The sequence below is a fragment of the Suncus etruscus genome, chromosome 5 (assembly GCF_024139225.1).
Source record: "Suncus etruscus isolate mSunEtr1 chromosome 5, mSunEtr1.pri.cur, whole genome shotgun sequence".
NCBI lineage: Eukaryota > Metazoa > Chordata > Mammalia > Eulipotyphla > Soricidae > Suncus > Suncus etruscus.
Genome location: NC_064852.1, coordinates 156,594,553 through 156,620,228, shown reverse-complemented (window position 1 = coordinate 156,620,228; position 25,676 = coordinate 156,594,553). Strand labels below are relative to the sequence as shown.

Here is a 25,676-nt window from a genome sequence, read left to right as displayed (position 1 = left end):
CCATCACAAATCCAGTGTGTGTGTGTGTGGGGGTCTGAATTCAGGGCCCCCACCCCACATAATTCCAAAGACTGAGGAGGGTCTCACCTCTTCCTCCTTCCTTGCCTACTTCTAGAGTGTGAGCCCCATCACAAATCCAGTGTGTGTGTGTGTGGGGGGGTCTGAATTCAGGGCCCCCACCCCACATAATTCCAAAGACTGAGGAGGGTCTCGCCTCTTCCTTCTTCCTTGCCTACTTCTAGAGTGTGAGCCCCATCACAAATCCAGTGTGTGTGTGTGGGGGGGGGTGTCTGAATTCAGGGCCCCCACCCCACATAATTCCAAAGACTGAGGAGGGTCTCGCCTCTTCCTTCTTCCTTGCCTACTTCTAGAGTGTGAGCCCCATCACAAATCCAGTGTGTGTGTGTGTGGGGGGGGGGGGGTCTGAAGCAGCCACTAAGGAGAGGGGGGAGCAGGGCTTGACAGGGTGGGCTTGGAGAGGGTGCGAGGTCACCTCTGGGCCTGGGAGGGTGTGAGACCCGGCCCTTGGGAGCGCATGCATGTGCACGCGTGTATGCAGACATGAACACCTGTGAAATCATGCGAAGACACCCCCGTTTGGAAGCCGGCCCAGTGCAGACCCCCGAGGGCGGAGAGGCGGGACCCGCCTGCTTCTGGACCCGGGTCCGCGCGCAGGTACCCACGCGCCCACCCTCCGGGCTGGCCCGTCCCTCTGGTCCCGCGGGGGGCGGCGCGGGGGGCGCGCGTGAGTCACCGCGGGCTGCGGGGCGGCGCGGGGCCGGGGTGGGGCCCGATGGGCGGCGCGCCCGGCAGGCCCGGCCCACGGCAGCTGCTGCCGCATAAAAGGGACGCGGCGCGCTCCGGAGGCGCAGAGCGGCGAGCGCTTCTTGCGGCGAGCACCGGGCGAGCCGAGCCGAGCCGAGCCGAATCGGAACCGAGCCGGGAGCCAGCGCTGAGCCGGACCGCCCGCCCGCCCTTGGCCCTCGGCCCTCCAGAGCGCCGCCGGTCGCCCAGCTCCCCGATCCCGTCCCCGCGTCCGTCCGTCCGTCCGTCCGCCGGTCGCCCAGCTCCTCGACCCCGTCCCCGCGTCCTTCCGTCCGTCCGTCCGTCCGCCCGCCGGTCGCCCAGCTCCTCGACCCCGTCCCCGCGTCCTTCCGTCCGTCCGTCCGTCCGCCCGCCCGCAGCATGGAGCTGGACCGCATGACGGCCGGCGGCCTCCACGCCTACCCCGGCCCGGCCGCCAAGCCCAACGTGGTCCTGCAGATCGGCAAGTGCCGGGCCGAGATGCTGGAGCACGTCCGCCGCACGCACCGCCACCTGCTGACCGAGGTGTCCCGGCAGGTGGAGCGCGAGCTCAAGGGGCTGCACCGCTCGGTGGGCAAGCTGGAGAGCAACCTGGACGGCTACGTGCCCGCGGGCGACTCGCAGCGCTGGAAGAGGTCCATCAAGGCCTGCCTGAGCCGCTGCCAGGAGACCGTGGCGCACCTGGAGCGCTGGGTCAAGCGCGAGATCCACGTGTGGCGCGAGGTCTTCTACCGGCTGGAGCGCTGGGCCGACCGGCTGGAGGCCGCGGGCGCCAAGTACCCGGTGGGCGGCGAGCCGGCCCGCCAGCACGCCGTGCCCGCGGGCCTGGGGGTCCCCGACGCCTACGACTGCCCGGTCAGCCCCTACGCGCTCACCTCGCCGCCGGCGCAGGGGCAGCTGCAGGCGCAGGACTACCCGCCCTGGGACGAGGACGACGAGCCCGCCAGCCCCGGCGTGGACACGCAGGTCTTCGAGGACCCCCGCGAGTTCCTCAGCCACCTGGAGGACTACCTGCGCCAGGTGGGCGGCTCCGAGGAGTACTGGCTCTCGCAGATCCAGAACCACATGAACGGGCCGGCCAAGAAGTGGTGGGAGTTCAAGCAGGGCTCCGTCAAGAACTGGGTGGACTTCAAGAAGGAGTTCCTGCAGTACAGCGAGGGCACGCTGTCCCGCGAGGCCATCCAGCGCGAGCTGGACCTGCCGCAGAAGCAGGGCGAGCCCCTGGACCAGTTCCTCTGGCGCAAGCGGGACCTGTACCAGACGCTCTACGTGGACGCCGACGAGGAGGAGATCATCCAGTACGTGGTGGGCACGCTGCAGCCCAAGCTCAAGCGCTTCCTGCGCCACCCGCTGCCCAAGACGCTGGAGCAGCTCATCCAGCGGGGCCAGGAGGTGCAGGACGGCCTGGAGCAGGGCCCCGAGCCCGCCGACGACGACGAGGAGGAGGCCGAGGCCGAGGCCGAGGCCGCCCTCACGCCCGCCCTCACGAGCGAGTCCGTGGCCAGTGACCGGACCCAGCCCGAGTAAGGGGCAGCTGCGCCGGCCTGCCCGCCACACCTGGCCACGGCCTTGTTTTCTTCCAAGTGGGACTTTGCAGCGGGGCTGACCCCCTGCCAGGGGACCTCCGTCCCTCCACCTCAGCACCCTTAGCCTGGTCCTCGCACACGCACTCACCTCATTCATGTGGGCCTGGCCCTCCCTCTGGTCCTCGCACACGCACTCACCTCATTCATGTGGGCCTGGCCCTCCCTCTGGTCCTCGCACACGCACTCACCTCATTCATGTGGGCCTGGCCCTCCCTCTGGTCCTCGCACACGCACTCACCTCATTCACATGGGCCCGGCCCTCCCTCCGGCCCTCCAGACCCTGTCCAGCATCCCAGCCCTGTCTGTCTTCTGGGGCTGGCCCCCTCACCCTCTCTCAGGCCACAGCAGCAAACCCCAGGCTGCCTCCTTCTACTCCGCGCCTGGACCCAGAAACACAAGATCCGGGCAGCGCCAACCAGTGGGCACCTCCGCCCCACTGATCCGGGGCCACCCGCATCGGAGATGACGCCCTGGGGGAGAACTTGCTTCCCGCCTCTGCCCACCCCGCGCAGTCGTCGCTGAGCGGCTGGCATTCTCGCCGCCGCCGCCACTGCCAGGGCAGCTGGCCAACATGGGGCAGTGCTGCTCCCTGTCCTGGGAGAGCCTGGCACAGACGCAGCCGCCAGCAGCAGCCGCCGCATCAGGAGCAGGAGGAGGAGGAGGCCCAGACTCGGACCTGGTGGTCAGCCACACCTGCCCAGGGACCCTTCAGGTGAGCCTCATCGCCAGTCGCCGCCTCCAGGGGGCGGTGGAGAGCTGGGGGTGGGAGCAGGGAGGCGAAGACAGGGGGTGGCGAGGACTGGAGAGAGAGAGAGAGAGAGAGAGAGAGAGAGACCCCGGGAATCCTGGCAGGTGGGAAGCAGTTCTGATGTCACCGTCTCTCCCACAGCGTCAGTGAGTCAGATCCCTGCAGAAAGTGACTCACAGCCCCACAGGCTGAGAGACCTGGCCAGTCCTCCGGCTCCTCCGAGCAGCAAGAGACCAGCACAGGTGAGGAACCCGCTGCCCCCCAACCAGCACCGACCCCTGCTGTCCAGTCCCTCCACACACAGCCCTGCCCCTTACTTACCCCATGTCTTCCTCTCTCCATCCAGGTCCACAGGCTCTCTGAGTTCACTGCTGAATGTATGCCCCTCCAAAAAAGCTGCTGCCTATAAAGAAGCAAGAGGAGTGCAAAGGGGCCCCCCCGGCAGAGACAGATGAAGACGAGCCGGTGTGAGAGCTGGCGCAGCTGAAGATGCTGCCCGCCCGCCGGCCGCCTGCCTGCCTGCCTGCCTCTCCCCGAGCTGGAGCTGGGGTCATGCCTTGTCTCCCTCCAGCTCTGCACCCTCCCCCAGCCATAAGGCCCGTCCTGCCCTGCCAGAGCCCATCGTGACCCCCTCAGTCCCAGGGGGGGGCCAGAAATCTCTGCTCTGCCTCTCATTCAGGACCTCCAGGAGCCCCGAAGTTGCCAGGCCTGGGCGCCCCCTGGCCGACCCCTATACCCCAGAGCCAGCCTATGGCCGGTCCTGGCCGGGGATGCCCCCTTTCTGCCTGCCCTCTGGAGGCCCCTCAGCTTTGGGGCAGCTTACCTACTGCTGACCAATGGCCGCTCCGCCCATGCTCCCACCAGCCCCCACATTAACAGCCCCAGATTTATATTTCACATGAAGCCATAACCCATATTCTCCTAGCTGGTACAGGCTATGGGGGGCCGTGGGGGTTGGGGGTCTCCGAACAGCATGGCCACCACCCCCAAACGGTGCCCTCTGATCAAGCACTGAATGTTTACTCCCCACTCCCAATGCCTTCCTAGAAGACAGACACTTTTGGAATATTTTGTTAATAAAAAAAGCGTAAACTTCTGGAAGCTTGTGTGTGCCTCTCTCTGATGTTGGGCTGAGGGGTGGGGGGCTAGGGAGGCTGCTCAGACCTTAGGGGCATCTGTCAGGGCTCTGGCTGGATTCTTGAAGCAGAGGAGCCATGGCAGGGTGAAGGAGCCTTATGCCTTGGACTTCTACCCACTTCCTGGCATGGGGGACCCCAGACTCAGCACCAGGGTCTTTATCTCCTCATCTGCATAGCGGGGATGAGCCGTTGCTGCCCAGCACATGGGTTTGGATACCCGGGAAGGGGAGAGATGGCCACTATTGGGTTGGCCCACCCTCTCTGCCTGTCTCCTCTCAAGATCCCCCTGCTCCCGGTGGGGTCAGGACTGTCCATGGTCAGTGACAAGGGACTCACACAGGATGGGCAGCGATAGGGGCTGGTCTGGTCACAGTTTCCTAGCTGTAGGTAGTGGGACTTCATTCTGGGGGGTGTTGTTCTGCTCTGAGTCTGGCTCTCAAGCTGGGAACTGTTCCCCCCCCCCCCCTGTGCTGACCATGGTGCTGAACCCCAGCTCTGCCTCACCAGCTCTCTCCAGATGGAGCTCAGAGTGAAGCTGGCTTCGGTGATCACTGGCTTCAACCGAAGGCTGCAGGGTGCTCTTAGAGGATGGCATGGGAAGCCACCAGCAATTCTTGCAGGTTCCAGACACCCCAACCCACCCCAGCCCCATGCAGGGAGCTGCCCCCATCCCAGAGAGTTCAGTAGATTCTGGGAGGGGCCATAGAGGAGAGCTGGGGGGGGGACCCCTCCCTGTGGAGCAACGGGTACCTCCGGTGGAGTGTGGGCACCACACAGCTGCCTCTTGGCTCTGCTTCCCAGGATTTCCGGCAGCAGGCAGTGCTGGTGAGAATGGGGAGAAGAGATTGTCTCCGGATATTCACCACAGTGCCCCACCATGCAGTGCTCTGCCTGAGCTTAAGATATGTCCCCAGTACTGCCAACCAGACCTTCCTGCAGTTGGGCTGAATCCCCTCAATCCCCCAGAGCCCCTGCTAGCCAGAACCCAGGGTCTCTGGCTAGCAGAGCAGACCAGCTACTCCTGTACCCCCTGTACACCCCCAGAAGGTATCTACAGCACTGTCAGACCACCAGCTGGGACCTACAGCTCCCCGTTCTGCCCTGAGTGCCCACACGCTCCTGAGCACCTCTGCTGGCCTGGGCCCCCATTCTATTCATAGCAGAAGTGGGCAGGATACAGGCAGCCCTGATATCCTGCCTCAGGACAGAGCCCATGTCCCAGCCAGCTCTCCACATTGCCACAGAGGGGTCCAGAGTATGGAGCCCTGATTTTCTGTAGCCTGGGAGAAAGGGGGATCAGGGCTGAGCCTCCTAGATGATCCCTTCCACACAATTTATCTGCCATCCCCTGGGTGCCAGAGCCCACCTGCATCCCTTCGGCATCTAGAGCTGTGGCCCAGGAGGATATAGGCAAGCTAGACTTTCAGCCTGAGCCTCTCCAGGGCCTGCGTCAACACTGGGGATCTGCAGAGACTCTCAGCAGGGCCAAGGAGACAGGACAAGGCTTAGCTGCTGGTCTTGCATGTGGCCAACCCAGGTTCGATGCCCAGCACCCCTCAGAGTCCTCTGAGCTCCTCAAAGAGTGATCCCTGAGTACAGATCCAGGAGTCAGCCCTGAGCTGCCAGGACCAGCCCCCCAAAAGACTGTCCATCAAACACAGTAGCTGCCTGAGAACCCCTGACCATGAACCACACCCCTTGCCACCCCTCCCTGACCTAGGTCTGGCCTGAGGTCCCTGAGCAGTGTCCCAAGGCCCATGCAGACCCCCAGGTGAGATGAGCCCCAAGGCCCCCTTACTGCACTGCCTCGAGTCCTCCCAGAAGCCTGAATGGTGGACGGGGCTATTTTTAGTCTGTCATCCCGTAATTATCTTGTCTCAGGTCTGCCCTGCGCCTGGTGCGTTTTTGCTGGGAAATGTCAGTCCGTCTCGGTTTCCATGATATGGGGTGTGGGGGCTAGAGAGAAGCACTGCTCTGGGCTCAGATCCTGCAGATGTTCCCCAACTAACCCCAGCCTGGCACTTAGGCTGAACTGGGCACAGCTTTCCTGGGCCCCGGATGCAGTAGGGTATGACCAGCTCAGACACAGCATTCTCTGGATCATCTACCTGTTCCTCTGCACCAGGAGGGTGCCGGTTTCTGCCCACTCAGCTGATCCACCAGGAGACCCTCAGGACCCCAGTGCACCAGGGGTGGACTATCCTGCCACCTCTCAAATCCAACTGGTGGGGTTATCTGTCCCCCCACTTGACTTCCTACTCCCCACAGCCGCCTCTATCCCTCCCTTCCCTTTAGCTTCTCTCCACACATCACCATCCGTAGTGTAACAGCTACCTCCTCCAGGAAGGCCGTCAGCTGCTCCTTCTCCCTCTTCACATCGCCAAGGGGCTGCACAGGATCTCCAGACCATGATCAGCTCCTTCCCCCACCGAGAGCACTTCACACTATAGCCAGGGCACCTCTATGATAGATGCAGGCACTCTGCAGGCTCATCCTGGGCATGAGGGGGACCCATCCCTTTCGGGCCCCTATTTCCCTGCTTCTCCTCAGACTCTCCTACTCCTCCAGGTGTTGCTATGGGCACGAACTTTGGTGGTTCAGGGGTACCTAATGTGTCTGGACATCTGTCAGTCTGTGCCTGTGAGTTTATCTCTGTGTCTGAGTGTCTGTGTGTTTGAGTCTGTGAGTCTGTCTGTGCATCTGTGTTTCTGTGTCAGTGTATCTAAGTCTGTGTGTTTGCCTAGTGCTCATAGAGATGGAGACAAGGGGTCTTATGGTTTGCTGCTGGTACTCAGGAGGGCAGACTCCCCTTTCCTGTGGGGCCGAGATCCTGGGCATCGCCACTCAGGGTGGCTGGCCCAGCAGGCCTTTCCCATCCCCCTGCGGAGCTGCCCCGACTCCCCATGGACCTGAGGTTGATCAGGACCTGGGAGCACTTTCCCCTTGCCGGCGAGGCCTGGGGGCTCACTGTCCTCCCTAGATCCTCCCTGACACGCCGGGTTTGGTCTCCAGCTTGATGGGGGCATTGCCGTGGCTGACTGAAGTGACCCGGTCGAGCCCCGGCCTCCACTTGCCCCTCGCACTCTTGCTCCTCGGAGGCAGCCCGGGCTCCAGACTGGTGACAGGCCCGTCGCCACCCACGGCCTGACCGCAGGTGGAGGGACTGTGGGGGCGGTAGTGGCCGTGCTGTGCCGCAGTGCTGGTGGCCATGCGCCTGCGTCCCGCCCGACCTCTGGGAGCAGCGTGCCTGGAATTCTGATGAGCGGCGGCCCCTGGCCCTCCTGACCACACAATCCCTCTGAAGCAGGTGGGTGGCAGTGGAGGGGATGTCCTCCCCCACCAGACAGGAGCAAACTGACAGGGATGTGCCTCACCTCTCAGAATAGGCTTCTGCCTCCCCCCTCCCCCCCCCCCCCCCCGAGTGCAGGATGGGGCATCCTCCCTCCGACAGGACAGGGATTTCCTCCCTCCTCAGAGAGAGGCAAGATACCACCTCACACTTCAGAGAGGGCAGGTTGGACCTTCCCTCTCTGCCAGGACAGATCTGCTTCCACCTCAGATAGAGGTAGAGACAGACCTCGCCCCTCAGACAGAGGTGGGGATAGACCTCTCCTCTCAGATGGGGCAGGGACAGACCTCATTGCAGCCATTAAATGAGGCAGGGAAACTGAGGCACAGGGCATGGTGGGAGAAGGTGTGTCTGAGGCTGAGTTCCCAGCAGACATGTCCTGGGGTCGGTCATCTCAAGGAGAATTCTGCTTAACCTTACAGTCCTGAGGGTTCCTAGACACTCATACCCACCCCACTCCCACCCCCACCCCACCCCCAGCATCCCCAGTCCTCTCTCTGGGCAGCTCTGGGTGGCTGCAAGGAAATTCCGGAGGGAGGAGCCAGGGTGGGCAGGACATAGTAGTGAGGTCCTTCCCAGGATCGATAGCCCTACCACTGGCCCCTGTCCAGACCTGGGCACAGCAGGGGGACAGAAACGTGGGCAAAGAGCACAGCCCATTCCATCCTGCCCCAATGTCCCTCCCAACCTCCTTGTGGCAAGGCCTCTGTCCTGCCACACCTCTGGCTGGTAGGGGATGCCAAACACCCACTTTGCTGCCTTGCCTTGCTTTGAGCTTCCCTGCTTTACCCTGCTCTGCTCTGGCCTGCCCTGCCCCCTTGTGCCTCCACGTGCCCGCCCTTTGCCTGTACCTATTCTGTCCCTGCCCCACACCTTTCATACTCTGCCTCTCCCATTCTGTCCCCCCCTTTTTTGTTTTTTGTTTGTTTGTTTGTTTGTTTGTTTTTGGGTCACATCTGGCAGCACTCAGGGGCTACTCCTGGATCTATGCTCAGAATTTGCTCCTGGCAGGCTCAGGGGACCATATGGAGTTCTGGGATTCGAACCACTGTCCTTCTGCATGCAAGTTAAATGCCCTATCTATGCTCTCTCCAGCCCCCATTCTGCCCTTTTTGCTCTGCTCCTAGTGCCCTTCCATACCGTGCCCTTCAATGCTCTGCCCCTTCCATACCCCACCCCAGTCCCTGTCCCACACCCTCCATGCTCCACCGCCTCCATGCTCAGCCTCATGCCCACTTCCCTTTTCAGACCCCGCACCTTCTATGAAGCCCCCTGGTTCATTCACCGCCCCACTGCCCCAGCCCCTCTCTCCCCACCTCTTCCATGTCCTTCCCTCCACCTCTCTGTGAGGATCCCTTGAGTGTCTTTTGCACCTGCTCAGGCCCTGTCCCGCCCCTCAGCTCCCCTTAGTCCACCCTCAGGTGCTACCCCTTAGCTCAGGTTCCTCCAAGGGCTTCCTCTCTTCACCTTCCTCAGTCCCCAGCACCCAAACTCTGTGAACTCCCTCAGGCATATCTCGGAAGAACATCTCGAAGAACATCTCTGACAAAGTGTCATTCAACACATATTCACCCAGAGAGACCCTCTCTGAAGGTTTCCCATCACCCCTCTCAGGGCTGAGGCAGGGACCAAGGGTGGCAATTGGCCTGACTATGCCCCCCAACTGCTGAGCCCTGGCAGGATCCTGGGAAAGGACAGTCCCAGGGAAATGTCCCTGCCAACAGTCTTGTCCAGCTCATGGTCCCGACAGGTAGGTAGGCCTAGTAAGCCCAAACCTTGTGGAGTTTAGGCAGCTGTGGCCTAAACAGTGGACATGTCCTCTGCCCCACAGTGGCCAATGGAAAAGCCCCGATGAGGCACCAGGTCGGCCCTGTCTGAACTCAGGCTGGTCCCAGCACCCAACCCAGCTCCTTCTAGGCCTCCTAGCTGGGCCCAAGGAGCAGGTGGAAACTCACAGGACCCTGAGCCTGGGGCTTCATGCACCGAACCTCTTGCCCCCACACCTTGCCTTACCCTCCTGCACCTCAGCCCTCGTTTAAGCCTCCTGGGTTTCCAACACACTTCTGAGGGTCGCATCTCTTTTTTCTCTGTCCTTGTATTGGGGTTTCATCTGTTCTCTCCAGAGTCCCTCCCACAAGCCTGCCCACTTCAGCTGGGAATGAATGGGAATAGATGGGGGAATTGGGGTCCATGCTCAGAAAGGCTCCTGCTGCAGAATAGATACTCTGTGATCCTCCAGCATAGGAGCCACTCTCTGAGTCTCACTCACTCTCACTTTCTCATTTTCTCAGACTGTCACACGCACCCTCATTCTCTTATTCAATTCGCTCCTGCCCTCTCCCTCCTGATCTCCCTCTCTCCCCACACGCCCCTTTGCTGTAAAATCACCTCAGGTGAACGCATCTGAATCAGGGTCACACAAGAAACAATTCAGACCAGGCTGAGGGTGAAACACATGTAGTCTGTCAGTCTTCTACCTAGTATGGAGCTCCCTGCCTGCCAGAACTATCTTTTTTTTTTGGGGGGGAGGGTGTTGGGTCACACCCGGCAGTGCTCAGGGGCTACTCCTGGCTCTACACTCAGAAATCGCGCCCCAGCAGGCTCGGGGGACCCTATGGGATGCTGGGATTCGAACCACCATCCTTCTACATGCAAGGCAAACGCCTTACCTCCATGCTATCTCTCCGGCCCCCAGAACTACCATTTTTATTATGTACAGAGATCACCCCTGGGTAGGGCAATAAACTCGCCCAGGTTTACAATAAGACTATCTTTATTTTGGGTGAAACCAAATTGTAAACAAACAGATACAGAGAAACCAGGAATGATCTTTGTTTTGTGTAAAATAAGGTGTAATCCAACAGTGACCATTTCTCTGTCCTGTCCCCAAAGACCAAGTTCACATTCATGCGCTGTGCCAACCTGCTCAAGTGGCAGTTCTGGAAGGAGCTGTTCAGCAGGCTGGCCTGGATCCAGGGCCTGGGCACCCCGAGAGATATCTTGATCTGTGTGGTGAGTGCAGCAGCCGTGTGGGCAAGGCTCATAGGCACCCCACATCCAGGGAACTCTGGTCTTTGTAATACTGGCCTTGGGTCAGCAGAGCTCACGGTGGCCAGCCCAGAGTCCCCTGGGGGGACCATGGTTCCCACTGGCACACCAGTGTCCCTAGAGCTGGGAGGAGGCCTAGGCCTCAGAATTCTGGGAGGAGGCAACTCTTCCTCTGCTTGCAGTGGAGACTTCACAGCTGGCACAGCCTCTGGTGAAGGGGGCCACGCTGGTCACCTCAAGCTTCTTAGTCCGAGGACTAAGGGTCCCCAGGCTAGTTTGGTTCCACTAGCCAGGTCCTAGGTCAGAGGCAGCCTTGCCCACATATTCTGTCCCCCGCTAGTACTAAAAGTCGTTCAGCCGATCTGAGTTCATTTGTTCCTTGAAACACCTGAGGCACTCCGGCTGGGGACTTAGAGGCAGAAGAACTTTCTCCCGAGGTTGTTTCTCTCCCCCTTTGTCCTGCAGGAGGGCAAAGGCCGACTTATATCCCTGCTGGTGTGGGGAGACAGAACCTTGAAGAAGTGGGGACCCAGCCAGAACCCAGGGGGGTTTCTAATACGTGGTGTGGCAGGGTGCAGAGTAGCACGTTAGAGCAGAATCTAGGCACAGGCAGGGCAAGGCAGGCTTCCTAGAGGACGAGATCACAGGCTGGGGCCTAGGCTCATGGCACAATCTCCCCTAAGCGGAGGAGGGGGAACCAGTCTTACTGCCCGCACCTGTGGCACCTATGGGGTCCGGCCCAAGGGTGCATGAATAGCTAAGTACGGGGCTTGAGGGGGTCCTCTCTGACACCGCCCCAGGGCAAAGAGCGGGCTTTCCTCTCCACCCTAGGACCTTTGGAGATAGAGCTTCCCTCTGGCTCTGCCCTTGAGCCCTGTGGGCAGGTTCCCTTCTGGCTCCCCCTCATTTAGGGTCTGTGGGTGGGGCTTCAGTATGGGCCACCCCTTGGCTCTGCCTGCCTGGGGTTCTCTGGGCCTTTCGGGTTCTCTCTGCAGCTCCTCGGCCTCAGGCCCATTTCCTCACCGCTGCGAGCTGGTCTCTCTCACTTGGTCAAGGAGCCTGGCGGAGCAGGCTTGAATGTGGCCCTGCTTCGATGCGATGTATGTCGCTTTCCCAGAGGGCCCCACGAGCCACTCCCTCTGTCCCTGCTCAAACTCGCCAAAGCCGCCTGTGGGCAGGAGTTGTGGGGAGTTGAGGCCACATCTGGGGTTCACTGGCGACGAGTGCAAAGAGCTCTCCCCCTAGTGGAAGGAAAGAGTGTTCGGCCACTCACTGCCTGCCTGTCTGGCCACTGGCTCTGGTCCCTTCCCAGGTGGAGAGCAACGTAGGCAGGTACCACCGGCTTCTGCAGAGTCCCTGCCTGAGCCTCAAGCTGATGGCCCAGAATTCATGGGTAGGGCCCTCCCCCGGTAGGACAGGCCAGGTCCCATCACAACCTGAGGAGGACAGGACAGCCGCCCCAGACAGCCCTCGGGGTATGACAAGGCCAGCCCCCGGACTGGTGGTGCAGCCACCCCAAGCAGCGGGTTGTCGCTTCCCTTCCCCATGCAGATGCAGCAGCCCTTCCCCGGCCTCTGTTTCCGCTTGAAGAAGGCTGACACCAAGACTCCCAGGACCAGTGAGGCATGCTCCGGCCAGCCCGAGGAGACCAAACCCTAGAATCATGTACCTCTCGTGCCTCCCGAGTCGGGCAGGGGACCTACCCACCCAAGCCTTCATGTCAGCCTCCTGTGCAGCACCGTTCCCCAGCCTGTGCCCAACCCCTGTCTCTGTGTCCCCTCTCCACAACAGCCCTGAGGGACCAGGACCCCAAGAGCCACCTTTTTTCCCCTGAGTTCCTTCAGGACCTCTGCAAACTGTCGCACTTGGCCACCTACTAAGCCCTGCGTCATGCGACGGGTTCTGCCCCGATTGGGTCCATTAAAAACAGTGCCATATGGGGCCAGAGAGATAGCATGGAGGTAGGGGGTTTGCCTTGCATGCAGAAGGATGGTGGTTTGAATCCTGGCATCCCATATGGTCCCCACAGCCTGCCAGAAGTGATTTCTGAGCATAGAGCCAGGAATAGCCCCTGGGCACTGCCAGGTGTGACTCCAAAACAAACAAACAAAAAACCCAACCAAACAAAAAAACCCACAGTGCTGCTGCCCTTCTCTGTCTGCCTCACCTGCCTAGCTGACCCTTCTTTAGCGGGGTCCAGGGAGCTTTTGCTCACCCATGCACTGGTCTCAGGGCCAGAGGTCTCTGGGCTCAGCCTGGTCAACAGCTGGCCCCTTTCCTTTCATCGGGGCTCTGAAACCTTCCACTGCTCAAGCAGAGCAGGGCTTCAGTCTGGAGTGGCCCTGGGGTCCCCTCTAACCTCATCCATGTGTTCCTTTCCACCAGGGCATAGGCAGGTGGGGATGGGGGGTGGAGAAGACCTCGGTGGGGTCCAGAGCCAGCCATTTGTCAGGTCTGCAGCCATGTGGCAACCAGAAAGCACTGGCTCAGGGCTGTTGAGGGTGGGAATTTGGCTGATGAGGGCCACATTCTGCTGTGCTCGGGGTTCGCTTTTGGCAGGGCTGAGGAGAACCCAGAGTAGTGTGGGAGATCAGATGGGACCCAGGCTGTCCGTGTGCAAGGCCAGCATCTCCTGAAGAAGTAGGAGACAGTTGGGACAGGGAAATGCGGGACCACACCTGGTGATGGGTCTGGGGGCCTGTGATTTGGATTCCCCTGGGTCCCTGGGAGCACTACGAGTGGGATGATGGAACTGGAGCTGCCTCCTGTGCCCACCTCCCAGCATGGAGCTGATGGCCTACCTGACACCACCAACAGGCTGGCCATCAGACAGGCACTGCCCACCCTGCCCTACTAACGCTCCTGTGCTGAGGACCACCTGCCCTGCCCTCCTGACCCTCCTGACTCCCACTATCTTGTCCCTGCACAGATCCCAGTGCACTACCACCTTGCCCTGCCTGCCCAGGCCTTCGGCCACTTCAGCCCTGTGGAACTCCTTTACCCCTTGCCCAGCCATAGGGAGTCGGGAGCCTCCCCTGGGCACTTACATGCCGCCACCACTGTCTCAGTGCCAGCCTGTCACTGCAGAGACATCCTGAGTGGTGGGTCTGAGCCCTAAATGCTGCCACCCCACTGCTGGGCACTGACGTAGCCACCCCCAAGTGAGCACATAGTGCCTGGCACTGCCGCAAATACCCCAAACACACACACAGCTGCCTAATGAATTCTCAGTTCCCCACCTTCCTGCCCTCCCTGTCTGCCCAAGCACCCTTCTCTTCACACACCTGTGGTAGGTGAGGCGAGGCACACCTCAGTTCTGCTCTGGGGACACCTGCTGTCAGAAGAGGGGTCCGAACATGTGTCGGGGCCCAGGGGAGCCCTCTCACTTTCATCCAGAGCCCTCATTAGAGCAGACTCAGGTCTGTCATTCTAGGGTTCAGGGCCAAGGGCAGGGTGGCCCCCAAAGGGTTGCAGGAGCTTTGCCCAGCTGCAGTGCCTACCAGCTTGGCCCAAATGGAGCCATGCCCCTGCCTGTCAGCACGGGCTCACCTGGGGGGGGGGTGTCAGGGATCTTTCCTGGAACCCCCCTTTTGTCCTACCATCTCCTGGTATGTAGGCACATCCCACACTTGGTGACAGTGGCTGCCCTTTTTCTCCCTCTGGGGGGCTGCGAGAACGACTAGTGGTCCTCCCTGAGGATCAGGGGACCCCAGGCCTTGAGAGGGCTGGGAGGATCGGGAAGTATCATGGGGTGCAGCTACCCAGATCCCTCACTTAAGCCCTCTTCTGTCTCCCCACAGCTTCCTGTGGTATTCCATATGGAGCACCTCCATATGGTGTTCTCAAAAGCCATATTGAACCCCGCAACACCGCCTCCATGTCCCTGGACAGCTCAGCTTCCCCCATGGCTGGGACACTAAGCTGGGGGGGACGGAAAAGAACCACCAGCAGTCCCAATTTGTCTGGGGTGAACCCACACACTTTCACCCAGACCCCTGCACCCTGGAGTGTCCTCACATATCCACCCAGACTGTCCACCCTGGGGTCTCCATGTCCATGTCCACCCAGACTCCTCACAGTAGCTTTTGAGGAGAGGGTCTGGAATAGGCTAAAGAGCAGCCCTCAAGCCTGCATACTTCCCTTGAGGAGCTTCGGGACCCACAGAACTGCCATCAAATCCCAGGGTACAGTGGCATTTCCTGCCAGCCCTGGCACAGGAAGGCTCTGAGCAGCTGACACGGCGCTTCCGGCTCTGCCTTATTGGGGAACGAGACTAGTACATCCGGCTCATTGGAGGCTCCCGCCCCTCCTGGTTATTTTTAGGGCCTGAAAAACACTTGGGGAGCCCATCGCTCCCCAACACTGAGGAGCTGACTCAGAGATGGATCCCTAGCCCCACCTTGCCCAATACCCTTGAGAACCGAGCTGTGGACAGAGGTCATGGGGTCCAGGGAAGCACAGCCTCCTGGAGCCTGGAAGGGTTCCCTCTGCATTAACTGTGCCTGATCTGAGTCCTTTAAGGGCATTTCAGAAAATGCCCCATGTGGGTAACAGGCTTGGGCACGGGCATGGTCCTGGAGGGACTGGTAACACCCCCATCTCCTACCAGCTGCACGGCTGGGCAGGGGGGAACTCCCCCATCTACACACACTCAGAGACCCCAGAAGCTGGAGTAGACTGACAGAAGCCTCTGGAGAACCCTGAAGACTAGGTCCTGGGGGAGGTTTGGGGGATGTCAGCCAAGCCCTTGGACATTGCCTCCATCAGGAAGGGCTGCCTGGGTCCTTCACAGCTGGGATGGAGGAAACGCAATGCATCCAGCAAGCACCCCAATACTATGGAAGTTACATAGACCAGCTCTCAGGGACCTGCAGGTCTCCCTGCTGATGGAAGGTTCTGAACAAGCCCTGGAGCAGGAAGCATAGCTGTCTGTGATGCCTGGGGCTGGGAGGTACTGAAAGAATAGGACCACTATCCTGAATGCATATGGGCCCATGAAGGCAGGGCATAGGGGGTAGGGAGCATGGGCGGGGGGGAGCAGAGACCAGCCCTGGATCCTCCTGCATCGGGAGGGCCATCCAGGGGTGTTGGCTGTGACGTGGGACAGGCTGGGACCCGTGGGCTCCAGGTGGGTACAAAGATCTGATGGGCCTCATTGCCAAACCATAAGGCCAGGAGTGTTGGTGTGAGACCCTGGATTTGGTATAGATAGCTAAGACCCACCCATTTCTGGGAGGGGTCTTGGGAACCGGATACTAGGTGTGACCTTACCTGCAAGACCCGGGCCATTCCTGGGAGGGGTCTTGGAATAGGTAGATAAACCCGGAAGCCAGGGGATTTAGGGCTTTTGCCTTTTGGCCCTGCTGGGCTTGGAGAAAGATGACTGAATTATAAGATGCAGGGCTAAGAATGGCCGAATGCTTGAAAGGTTATGAGATAGGCCACACACCTGTGGTGGTCAGGGCATGAATAAAAATAATGCTTCCTAATGCCTGCATGTGAGTGAGTAATTTCGCCGATCACCTGGGCCTGGGACTCGCCGGCTGGATGGGGGATGAAGCCACGTGGCTGGGGCCTAAGCACAAAGGCCTCCATCCATTGCCATCCAGCCCCATCGTTAATTATTTCATGCAACACAGGAGGGGCCGGGCCAACAGTTTGCCAGGTGCCCCTGAAGGGTGGCCCTGAGCTACTGCTTCTGCTGTAGTTCAGACTCCACTTACAGTGCTCCTGCAGCTGCCTCCAGCACTGATCCAGTCTCGCTAACCTGGGTGACCTATCACACACTAACCCCATCACACTTTGACCCATCACACTGTGACCCATCACCCTTTGATCCCGTCACACCTGACCTGGTCACATTTCGACCCCCATCGCACCCTAACCCTGTCACCCTCTAACCCCATCAGCCCTGACTTCACTACTGCTGTCACCCCCCAACTCATCAGTCTGCCCTTCTGTTTTCTGCCCCGTTGGTGCTGGGAGGAGCTACAGGGCCGCCCTCTTCCCCATCCCTACCTGTGTCCAGGAAGACCACCTGTCACCCACACTGGCCTCTATCTTCATTGCCTCAGATACCCAGAGAGAGCCTCGTTGCACGCCTGGGCATGTTTCCACCGGCAGGGACTCGGTGTCCCTCAGAAACGCACCACCACCGCGAGATGCTCTGGCCTGATGTGGGGGACTCACACCAGACAATGTCCCTCCTCACTGTCCTTGTTCTTATGATGCGGGTGACCACAGTGACCTCGGGGTCCACCCAATGCTGATGACACCCTTCTCCCCTGCTCCCTCTATCGCTTTTGGGCCCCCCAGATCTGCCCACCTATCGGGTTCAGCGGCGACAGCGTCATGAGGAGGCTCTGGCTGCCCCCTGGTGGCCATACTGAGGTGGTGCAGGGCCTCTGCAAATGGGCCAAGCAATGGGGTGCAGGTGGGGGGGGGGGCTTCTGCAGCTCCCCTCACACCTGTTCCAGATACAGGGCCATCGGGACAGCACAATGGCAAAGGTCTATGGGAGCAGAGTGTTGGGAACACGGCAGAGGGATCCGAAAGGGGAGTGACCGAAGCCTTCCGGCCCCTGTTCAGGCTTGGGGCTGCCCTTGTCCTGAGTGTTGGGGACATCCCGGGGCCGTTGTTGCTCCCCTGGACACAGGTACCCTGGGAGGCAGGGCAGGGCAGGGCAGGGCAGAGTGCATCACGGAAACCACACAGGTGAAGTGGGTTTTTCATTCTTTTTATTGAAGAAAAGAAAAGGAGAGAAAAAATAGATTCCCCAGCCCTGCTTCTTACGGAATAGGCTCCTGGGCCTGCCCCAGGGCTGGGCAGGCAGAGGGCTGTGCTCTCCTGGGTCTGGGGCCCAGGGCCCTGGAAGTGTGAGGGCTGGCTGCTTCCCAAAGATGGGGTGTCTAAAAACGGCGCCAGGCCGTGGGGCCCAGCAGGCAGATCCTGGTCCCGGCAGGGCCGGCCACACGGACCCTGGCCCACCGCCCACGGGTCCTGGCGCGAAGCCAGGCCCAGAAGGGAGAGTCTGCGGCCCTTTCGCAGTCTCTAAGCCCTGGGCCTGCGGGGTGGCCGCCTCCTGTCCCGTCTGGCTCTGCTCTCTGCGCTGCCTGCCTCTGCAGGGCTGTCTGTCCAGCGCCCTGAGGCTGGGGCGCGGGCTTGGCCCTCCGCCCTGGTCCTGTCCGTGCCTGGCCTGTGGCAGGAGCCGGCAGAGCGTCCGTCCGGGCCGGTGCTGGCCACTGCCCGCCTGCTCAGACCTCAGTCTGAAGGTCAATCATGTCTTGGCCCACCAGCGGGATGGTGGCGCCCGGCTTCTCCCACTCCACACCGCGCAGCTCCAGGGGCACCGGCGCCAGCGGCTCCAGCTCCTTCCGGGCCCACGCGGGAGTCCCGTGGGCTTTCCGCAGGCTCTCCCAGGGCCGCTTGTTGGGGGTCTGTTGCCTTTCCAGCTGCTCAGCATGCGCAGGAGCCGGAGAGGAGACAGCCATCAAGGTGGGCACGGAGACCCAGGACCCCCGTGGGCTCAGCTCACATCCCTCAGGGTCCCTGCTTCCAGGGCACCGTCCAGCCCCAGCCACCTCCCCGGTGCTGCCCAGTCTCTGAGGGCAGACACAGGCTCATCCTCGGGAAAGGGGAACAGAGCGAAGGAAGGAGGGCCAAGGGATGAAGGGGGCACACAACCCTGGGAAAGGAGGCTTGCCCACCCAGGACCAGACCTAGTCTGAGGGTCCACTCCCAGACCTACCAGGCCCTCCCCTAGCGTGAGACTTCACCCACACACCCGCCCAGGACCCACCTACAGCATGATGCTCTACCTACCACATGACCCGCCTGCCTCCAGCATGGGCTCCACCCCCAGATGTGTCCGGGGCTGGCCCCCAGCATGAGACATGCCCCTCCCCAGACCTTGCTCTCTGCGCCCAGCACTTCCTTCTCCTTCTCCGCGTGCTGCTGCAACTTGCGGTTCAGGTCCTGGAACATGTCCTGGTGCCGCTTGCGGGTGTGCATGATTTTCTGCAGGGGAGGGGAGGGGCGGACGGGGGACTCGGTGGCGGTACTGCCCTCCCCCACCCACTCATTCCTTCCCCGGGGTCTGCGGGGCCTGGGACCCACCTCAAAGTCCAGCTCAGCATACCGCGATTTCCGCCGCTGCGGGTGGGGGGAAAAGGGTTGTGTATAGGGGCAACGCGCAGCCCGGCCCCCAAGAGTCAGTCCCCAGGCCCCTCACTTCGCACCTGCCCAGGGCACAGTCCTGGCAGAAGCTTTTGGACCTAGGCTTCCTGGAGCCCAAGGCTGGGGTGGGCCAGGGCCTGGGCCATCCCCTCTCCTTTCCCTCAATCAACCCCAGGCAGGCCCCAGAGGCAGAGTGGGGACATTCCCAGCACTCCCCCTCAGCCATTCCCCAGACGCCCAGACCCTTCCCCTGCCTCCCCGGCCCCTCACCTCCAGGGACCCCACGGACAGTGTGGTCATGTTCTCGGCCTTGCCTCCGGCCCCCGTGCTGGGGCCTGCGTGGGGGACGGGGTCCCCCAGGCTGGGGGGTGCTGGCTCCAGCGGGGCCGGAGGGGGCAGGGGCGGCTGGGGGGGCGGGGGTGGCGGCGGGGGTGGCGGGGGCTGGGTGGGGGGCGCATCGGGGGGCTCGCGGGCCGGGGGACTGCGCGTGTGGCCGCTGGCGTCGGGGGCCATGTCCAGGTGGATGAGGCGGGTCTGGGGCATCTGGTCTATGTTCATGCTGTACTTGGCTTCCTCCTTGGGCTTGGGCCGCAGCGTGGCCGTGGCCGTGGGCAGGATCACGTAGCTTGTGTCCAGGGCCTTCTCCTGGGCGCGGCTCAGCTCCGAGTCCAGCTTCTTGAAGATGTCGCCGTCCCCCACGAAGGCCGACTTGGGCGTCTTCTTGAGGGTGAGCGAGTGGTTGGGGAAGTCGGGCAGGGGCGCGCCTGCCCGGCGTGGGGAGCCGTGGGTGTGCAGCTTGGATACGTTGGCGGGGAGGCTGTTGAAGTTGGGCGGCGGTGCCTTGGCATGGGGCACCTTCAGCTTCTCCTCCTCGGGCAGGGAGGGCCGCTTCAGGGTGCCCGTGATGGTGGCCGTGCGGCAGGCCGTGATGTCCTTATTGAGCACTGAAGGAGGGGCACAGGCGAGGGAGGGGGTCAGGTTGGTTCGAGGGAACCGTGGCTGGGGTGGCAGGAGGAGCGGGCAGGTTGCTTGGACGGACTGTGTCTGGGCGCCCCATTTCTCTGCCTCGCCCCCAGTGTGCTCAATGCCCACCCCTCATGTCCACCCCTCCTGCCTCGTTCCTAGCCGGTGGGTAGAGGCATGTCGCTCAGCACACCCGCCTGCCTCGGCTCTGCTCCTCACACAGCCCCTCCCCATCCCCCTAAATCCTCAGGGCTGGGCACCAGGCAGGAGGATGAACCTAGACCCCACATAGCTGGTGCCTCCAAACAGGGCTGGTGCGACACCCTGAACCCTTGGGGGTGACTTGTCAGGGGGGTTGGCAAAAGCACACAAGATGAGAGGACACAGGAGACACAATCTCCTAGGGAGCCCAGCGCAGGGGTCACCTGTCCAGGAAGCCCCTCCTGTTCACCTGGCACCCTCTGTCCACCAAGGGCTGTGCCGCAGAGGGGTCGGCTAGCAGAGGGCCTCCATAGATGGCCAACTGTGGGAGACCGAGCACCCCACATATCAAAGGAACTCTGAATGAATTTTCCACCGCCTGCCTGACTCAAGCCACAAAAGTTTGCATAGCCCCGAACCAACAGAAAACTCTGCAAATAAATTTAGCTCAGCACAAAGAATCTGGCTTAACCAGATTCCTTAACCTTTCCATGGAACCTGTTTTTGTGCCTGCTCTCAAGCAGATATGTTTTTGTAAATTATGATCCTTATTGCTTACACAAAAGAAAGATTTAAATGGAAAATAGGCTAAACAAAAAATTGTATTTGCGTAAATATCAATTAGCTATTTGTTTAAGAATTTGCTTCCCCTCCCCTCATCCTGCCAGGTTCCTTCTTATCCTTCCCGCCATCAAAATGTGCTCCCATTGGTTAAAATTGTTGTACTTGTACAAATCTGATTGGTTTATGTTTCAATCCTATGTTACTACTCCTCCCACTAGAGCAGGGCATAAAAACCCTGCTCTCCCCTCATTAAAGCCTCTCGACTGGCAACGTCACCCTGAGCGTTTTACTAACTTCTACAGCTTAATTTTTTAGGTGTTCACAAAAGAGCTTAACACTCGCGAATTATTTGTAGTTGTCTTCTGCCTTCTGTCCTGGTTGAGAGAAAGCTGCTGGCTGGAATTCTCTCCCAGTAAAGGGCAGGAGCAGAGGCAGTTACAGCCAACCCAAGGGAGAATGGCCAGTGCCTGACAGTCACTGCAGCATGTGGTGCACAGAATAAGATACTAGGGGGGGGGGTCCCTTCATGGATTTGGCAGTTGGACCCCAAGTTTTGCAGTTGCTTCTGGGAAGGTCAGTGCTGGTCACGGGCTCTGAGTGCCTCCTCCCTGCTGCCCGCCCCCTCAGTTGGGATGACGATGACAATGAAGCCATGAAGCACACGGGGAGGCTGAAGACAGGACGGGCTGGGGACAGGAGGGAGGGGGCCACCCAGCTTCACTGGTCCCTGGGAGTGGAGAGATGGCCCAGGCTGTGGGGCCATCCAGAGGCACGTGGCTGGCCAGGCCCTGTCAGGAAAACCCAGTGCCCCACACAGAGCTCACACAGGACAGTGTGTGCTGCGACTTATGTCTTTCCCAGACCACTTCTGGCTTTGGGGGCGGGGGAGTGTGGGCTTGTCTCAGCTCCGGGCGGGAGCGAGGGTGGATGAGGACAGACAGACACACGAGACAGACAGTAAAGAAAAAGAAGCAGGTGCACTCAGGCCAGGCCAGGCCACCCGTCGCTCTCACCTGTCAGGCGCTCACCTGATCTACAGGCCAGATCCACGTCCTTCTCGAAGTCAGTCTGCAAGAGAGTCAGGCTGGCTGAGGGACATGGCCCGGAGCCCCCCATCCCCCCAGGGCCCCTCCCCACAGCGCCGGGCCCTACCATGAGCTGGGCGTGGCCATTCTGGAAGGAGTCCCCAGAGTGCCCATCACCTGCCTCCTGCCGGTCCACCACGCGGCATTTGACGGCGTCCTGAACCTGTGGGGGTAGAGGAGGTGAGGTCAGCACAGCTCTGCGGGGCCCACAACAGCTCCGTCTCCAGTTGCACACAGGCCCAGCGCTGCCCAGAGAGGGCCTCCTGGAGGAGAAACACGAATGAGGTGTGAGGGGCAGCTGCAGAGGTCTCTGGGAGGAGGGACAGGAGGGAGGTGTGAGGGGCGGCTGCAGAGGTCTCTGGGAGGAGGGACAGGAGGGAGGTGTGAGGGGCAGCTGCAGAGGTCTCTGGGAGGAGGGACAGGAGGGAGGTGTGAGGGGCAGCTGCAGAGGCCCTCCAGAGGAGGCCGCCCAGGCCAGGCTTGGAGAAGGTGGGAGGGCAGGCATACTCTGAGGCTTTCAGACAATGCCGGCTGCTTAGCTTTGCTCTGGAAGGGCTAGCCCAGAGCACCCGTGCACCCTGACTTTGTATACACACAGACATGAGCAAGGAGAGAGGAGACCCTGGTTTGAGTCTCCGTCAGAAGAAGGCTTCAGGCACAGATGAACTCAGGCCCCTGGGACTTAACTTAGTGACCCCTTACTAGGCATCATCATTAAGTGCCCACAGTACCCACCACTGAGCACCTACCAACTGTCTACATAACTGAAACTACTGTTCAAGCACCTACTGAGCTCTACCTCTGAGCACGCGCATCGCCACCATCCCTGAGCGCCTGCTAAATGCCTAAGGGAGGGAGACACAGGGTCACCCCCAGGTGGACCAGGCTGGACCACACCCTAAAGCGCCGCCTGGTCACTCCTTCAGGAGAGTGGCTTGGACCCGTCTAATCCAGCTGCCGCTCCCAGGAAGCCTGGGCTCGGCCCATCTCTGTAAGGTTCTGTGCCCATGGGTGTTTTCCTGTGCTCCTCACTTAACATTGGCCCATGCAGCCCTCCCAAGGAAGCACAGGACTCAGACACAGCCCAGGGTGGGGCCTGGGACACTGATGGGGAGCTAAGCAGGCCTCTCCCTCCACTCAAGAGGTGGACTTTGGGGACCTTGTTCCTGGGGTCCATGCCAGATCAGGCTTTTCTGAAGTGACCATCAGGTGGGATCAATGTTGTCTGGGGGCGCCCTGTGGCCACTCCTGAACGCTCTAGAGAGCCTAGAGCAGACCGTGTCCGGAAGACCCGGAAGGAAGCGATGCTGTTAGAGGGAGCTGGCAGGACGCTGAGCCCGCCTGGCCGCGCCCACCTCTCTGCGCAGGATGCAGTGCACCATGACGATGACAAAGCCCTCCAGGGAGTCAAAGACGGCAAAGAGGATCTGGAAGAGGGCGGAGCGACGGTCGGTGACAGCGAGCACGGCCGACATCCAGGTCAGCGCCAGCAGCGGCAGCACCACGCAGGAGCTCCAGAGCGAGGCCCTGCGGAGCTGGGCATCAGCGCAAGTGGCCAGGGCCCGAGGCCACGACCCCAAAGCCCGCTCAGGCCACTCCCCTCTCGGAAAGCTTGCACCTAAGCGCCACCCAGGACGTGCCCCTCCTGCTCAAGTCCACCCAGAACACACCCACCAGCCTAAAGCCCTGCCCAGGACACACCCCTCTCGGAAAGCCTACACTTAAGGACCGCCCAGGACACACCCCTCCCATAACACACCCCTCTGAACGCCCACGCCTAAGTACCGCCCAGGCCACGGCCTCCTTCTTAAGCCCTGCCCCGGACACACCCACCAGCCTGAAGCCCTGCCCAGGACACACCCCTCCTGACACACCGCCTGAAGACCAGCCCAGAACACTACCTGCTGTGAGATTCCACCACAGAGATAACCCTCCCATCTCAGCCCTGCTCAGGACAACCAAAGCTTCAGCCTGGTCTGGTCTGGCCTGGCCCCCTGGATTGTTCCCCGGGGTGCACCTGATCCCACCCCTCTGTCCTCTGACAGGCCCCTCTGTCCTCCTGCCCAGCCTGCCGTGTCCTCTCTTGGGGGCAGAGCTCATGGCAGCCACTGCTCCACCTGAGGGTTCCAGGGAAGTGGTGCCCCCAGGACCCTGTCCCTGGCTGTCCAGGGCCTAGCATGGGGAGCTGCGTAGGGGTCAGGAGGTCCCTGGCAGGTCCCACACTCAGCCCTCAGCATCCCGGTGGCCACCCACAGGGACGGTCCTCGGCCAGGCCTAGAGCTCTGGAGAGAGGGAGAGACAGAAGGAAGAGGAGGGAGCCTTCGTCTGTAAGGGAGGGACAGACAGTGGGCAGACAGACAGGGACAGACACGTGCTGGCCTCGCAGTGCCTATGCAGCCCCTGACTCCAGGGGGTCCTCCCAGAGTCCAGCCCGCATTGTGCTGCCTGTGGGTGGACATGGTCACCTGTGTGGGGACAGCATGGGGCAGGACACTGTGTGCAGAGATCACCAGGGAACTCGCCAGGCCCCATGAGTCATGAAGGGTGGGAGCAGGTGGGCTGGCGCTGGGCAGGGGTAGAGAGCGGGGTGTGGCATGGGGGGACAGGATAGCGCCCCTCACCACGTCTTTCTGTAACTCGGGGTTCCCTGCGGGGTGCCAAGCACAGCCTTCTGCAGCTCAGACTTCTGGCTCCCAGGCCCATCCCACCTCCCACCTACTCCCTGCCCATGCCCCACGACTGGAGCACCGCTGAGAGTTCTCGGCTGGGCAGGGCCCTGAGGAGGGAGTATGGGAGGGCTGCTCAGACTCACCTGAGGGCAGACACATGCATACTCACATACACACATGCTCACACAGGAACAACATCATGTGGACACATACATACACACAACTGGCATGCGCCTATGCTTACACAAAAACAACATCATGTGGACACATACATACACACAACTGGCATGCGCCTATGCTTACACAAAAACAACCACACAAGCACATACACGTGGCCGACATGCACGCCTGGTTACACAGGAACAACCTCACACTGACACGCACATAGGCTTGGGTATGGACACTCACACTGCATACACACAGACCTGAAGCCCACTCCTGTTTCCTGGACCTTCAATTGAACCCTCTGGCACAGACATGACGTGGATGCGCCCCTGGCCCCCGGCCCTCGCCCTTCGCCAGCACACTCCAGGGCAGAGCCTGGGTGCCCTTCCCATCCATGCTGCCTTATGGCCTGGAGGGTACAACTGGGTCTGTCCCTGAAGATGAAGAGAGGCACTGGGGAGGGAGTAGGGAGTCCTGGCAGCCCCGAGTGAACAACAGAGTCCCGAGGTGCTGGGAGAGGCAGAGCGGCAGCTCCCACGAGGGTGGTGGCCAGGCCAGGCACAAAGGAGGCCGGGCAGGGGTCTCAGGAGCTTCTCTTGTGGCACTGAGGGGCAACCCCGGGCCCCGGGGCGCGACTGCAGGCGAGACTACCAGGCTGAAACAAAAGCAAACGTTCCCAGAAATACACGGAGTGGTGTCAGGAGAGGAGGAGGGGTTCAGGAGGGAAGAGGGGAGGAGGGTGGAGGGAGGGGAGAGAGGAGGCATGTGGGGTTAGGAGGGGAGGAGGAAGAGGAGAGGAGAGGAAGGTGGGGGCCAGTAGGGGACGGGAGGAAGAGATTATTAGGGGGGAGGGGAGGAAGGTCAGGGGCTGGACTTTCAGGGTACTGGTGAGGACCAGGGGTTCTGGGATACAGATAGGGGCTGGGTTTTTGGGTACAGGCTTCCACGGTGCATGAGGGAACAAGAATGTTCCAGATGGGCAGGGGGGTTCTGGGCGCAGGCCTGTCCAGGTGGCACTGTGGGATTGCGGTGGAGGGTTGGTAGAGATGGGGCTGACCCCTCGGAGGCTGGCAGGGCACCTCTGTCTGTGCTGCCCGCAAACCCCAGACATGGCAGCACCACTGAATTCCAGTGCCCAGCCATACCAGCCTGTGGGGACAAGGGGAATGCTGGGGGTGGG

At 61.0% G+C, this 25,676-nt stretch overlaps 2 protein-coding genes and 1 long non-coding RNA gene across 6 annotated transcripts in view; 2 read left to right on the top strand and 1 right to left on the bottom strand.

Moving 5' to 3' along the window:
* Positions 1-1,185: 1,185 nt before the first annotated feature.
* ARC (activity regulated cytoskeleton associated protein) lies at positions 1,186-2,372 on the top strand. Its single transcript, XM_049773911.1, has one exon. It carries the CDS (start codon positions 1,186-1,188, stop codon positions 2,329-2,331), a length of 1,146 nt encoding a protein of 381 aa, XP_049629868.1. The 3' UTR covers positions 2,332-2,372.
* A 497-nt stretch (positions 2,373-2,869) lies between these two features.
* LOC126009511 (uncharacterized) lies at positions 2,870-4,222 on the top strand. Its single transcript, XR_007495902.1, has 3 exons — positions 2,870-3,102; positions 3,280-3,380; positions 3,485-4,222. It is a non-coding gene; the product is annotated as an uncharacterized LOC126009511 (long non-coding RNA).
* A 13,172-nt stretch (positions 4,223-17,394) lies between these two features.
* The window catches only part of ADGRB1 (adhesion G protein-coupled receptor B1), a 38,470-nt gene continuing 30,188 nt past the window's right edge, over positions 17,395-25,676 (bottom strand). For 2 of the 4 annotated variants that reach the window (XM_049773826.1, XM_049773825.1), the window contains exons 24-30: positions 23,018-23,189; positions 21,730-21,825; positions 21,591-21,645; positions 19,120-19,793; positions 18,790-18,825; positions 18,583-18,690; positions 17,395-18,125 (exon numbers count right to left, since the gene is read on the bottom strand). In XM_049773826.1, the coding sequence (XP_049629783.1) occupies positions 17,928-18,125; positions 18,583-18,690; positions 18,790-18,825; positions 19,120-19,793; positions 21,591-21,645; positions 21,730-21,825; positions 23,018-23,189 (1,339 nt within the window). In that variant the 3' untranslated portion in view covers positions 17,395-17,927. The remainder of the gene's footprint in view (positions 18,126-18,582; positions 18,691-18,789; positions 18,826-19,119; positions 19,794-21,590; positions 21,646-21,729; positions 21,826-23,017; positions 23,190-25,676) is intronic. The other 2 variants (XM_049773828.1, XM_049773827.1) reach the window with 1 other exon arrangement.

Coding starts and splice junctions, on each gene's coding strand:
- ARC (XM_049773911.1), top strand. CDS start 1,186: ATGGAGCTGGACCGCATGACGGCCGGCGGCCTCCACGCCTACCCCGGC.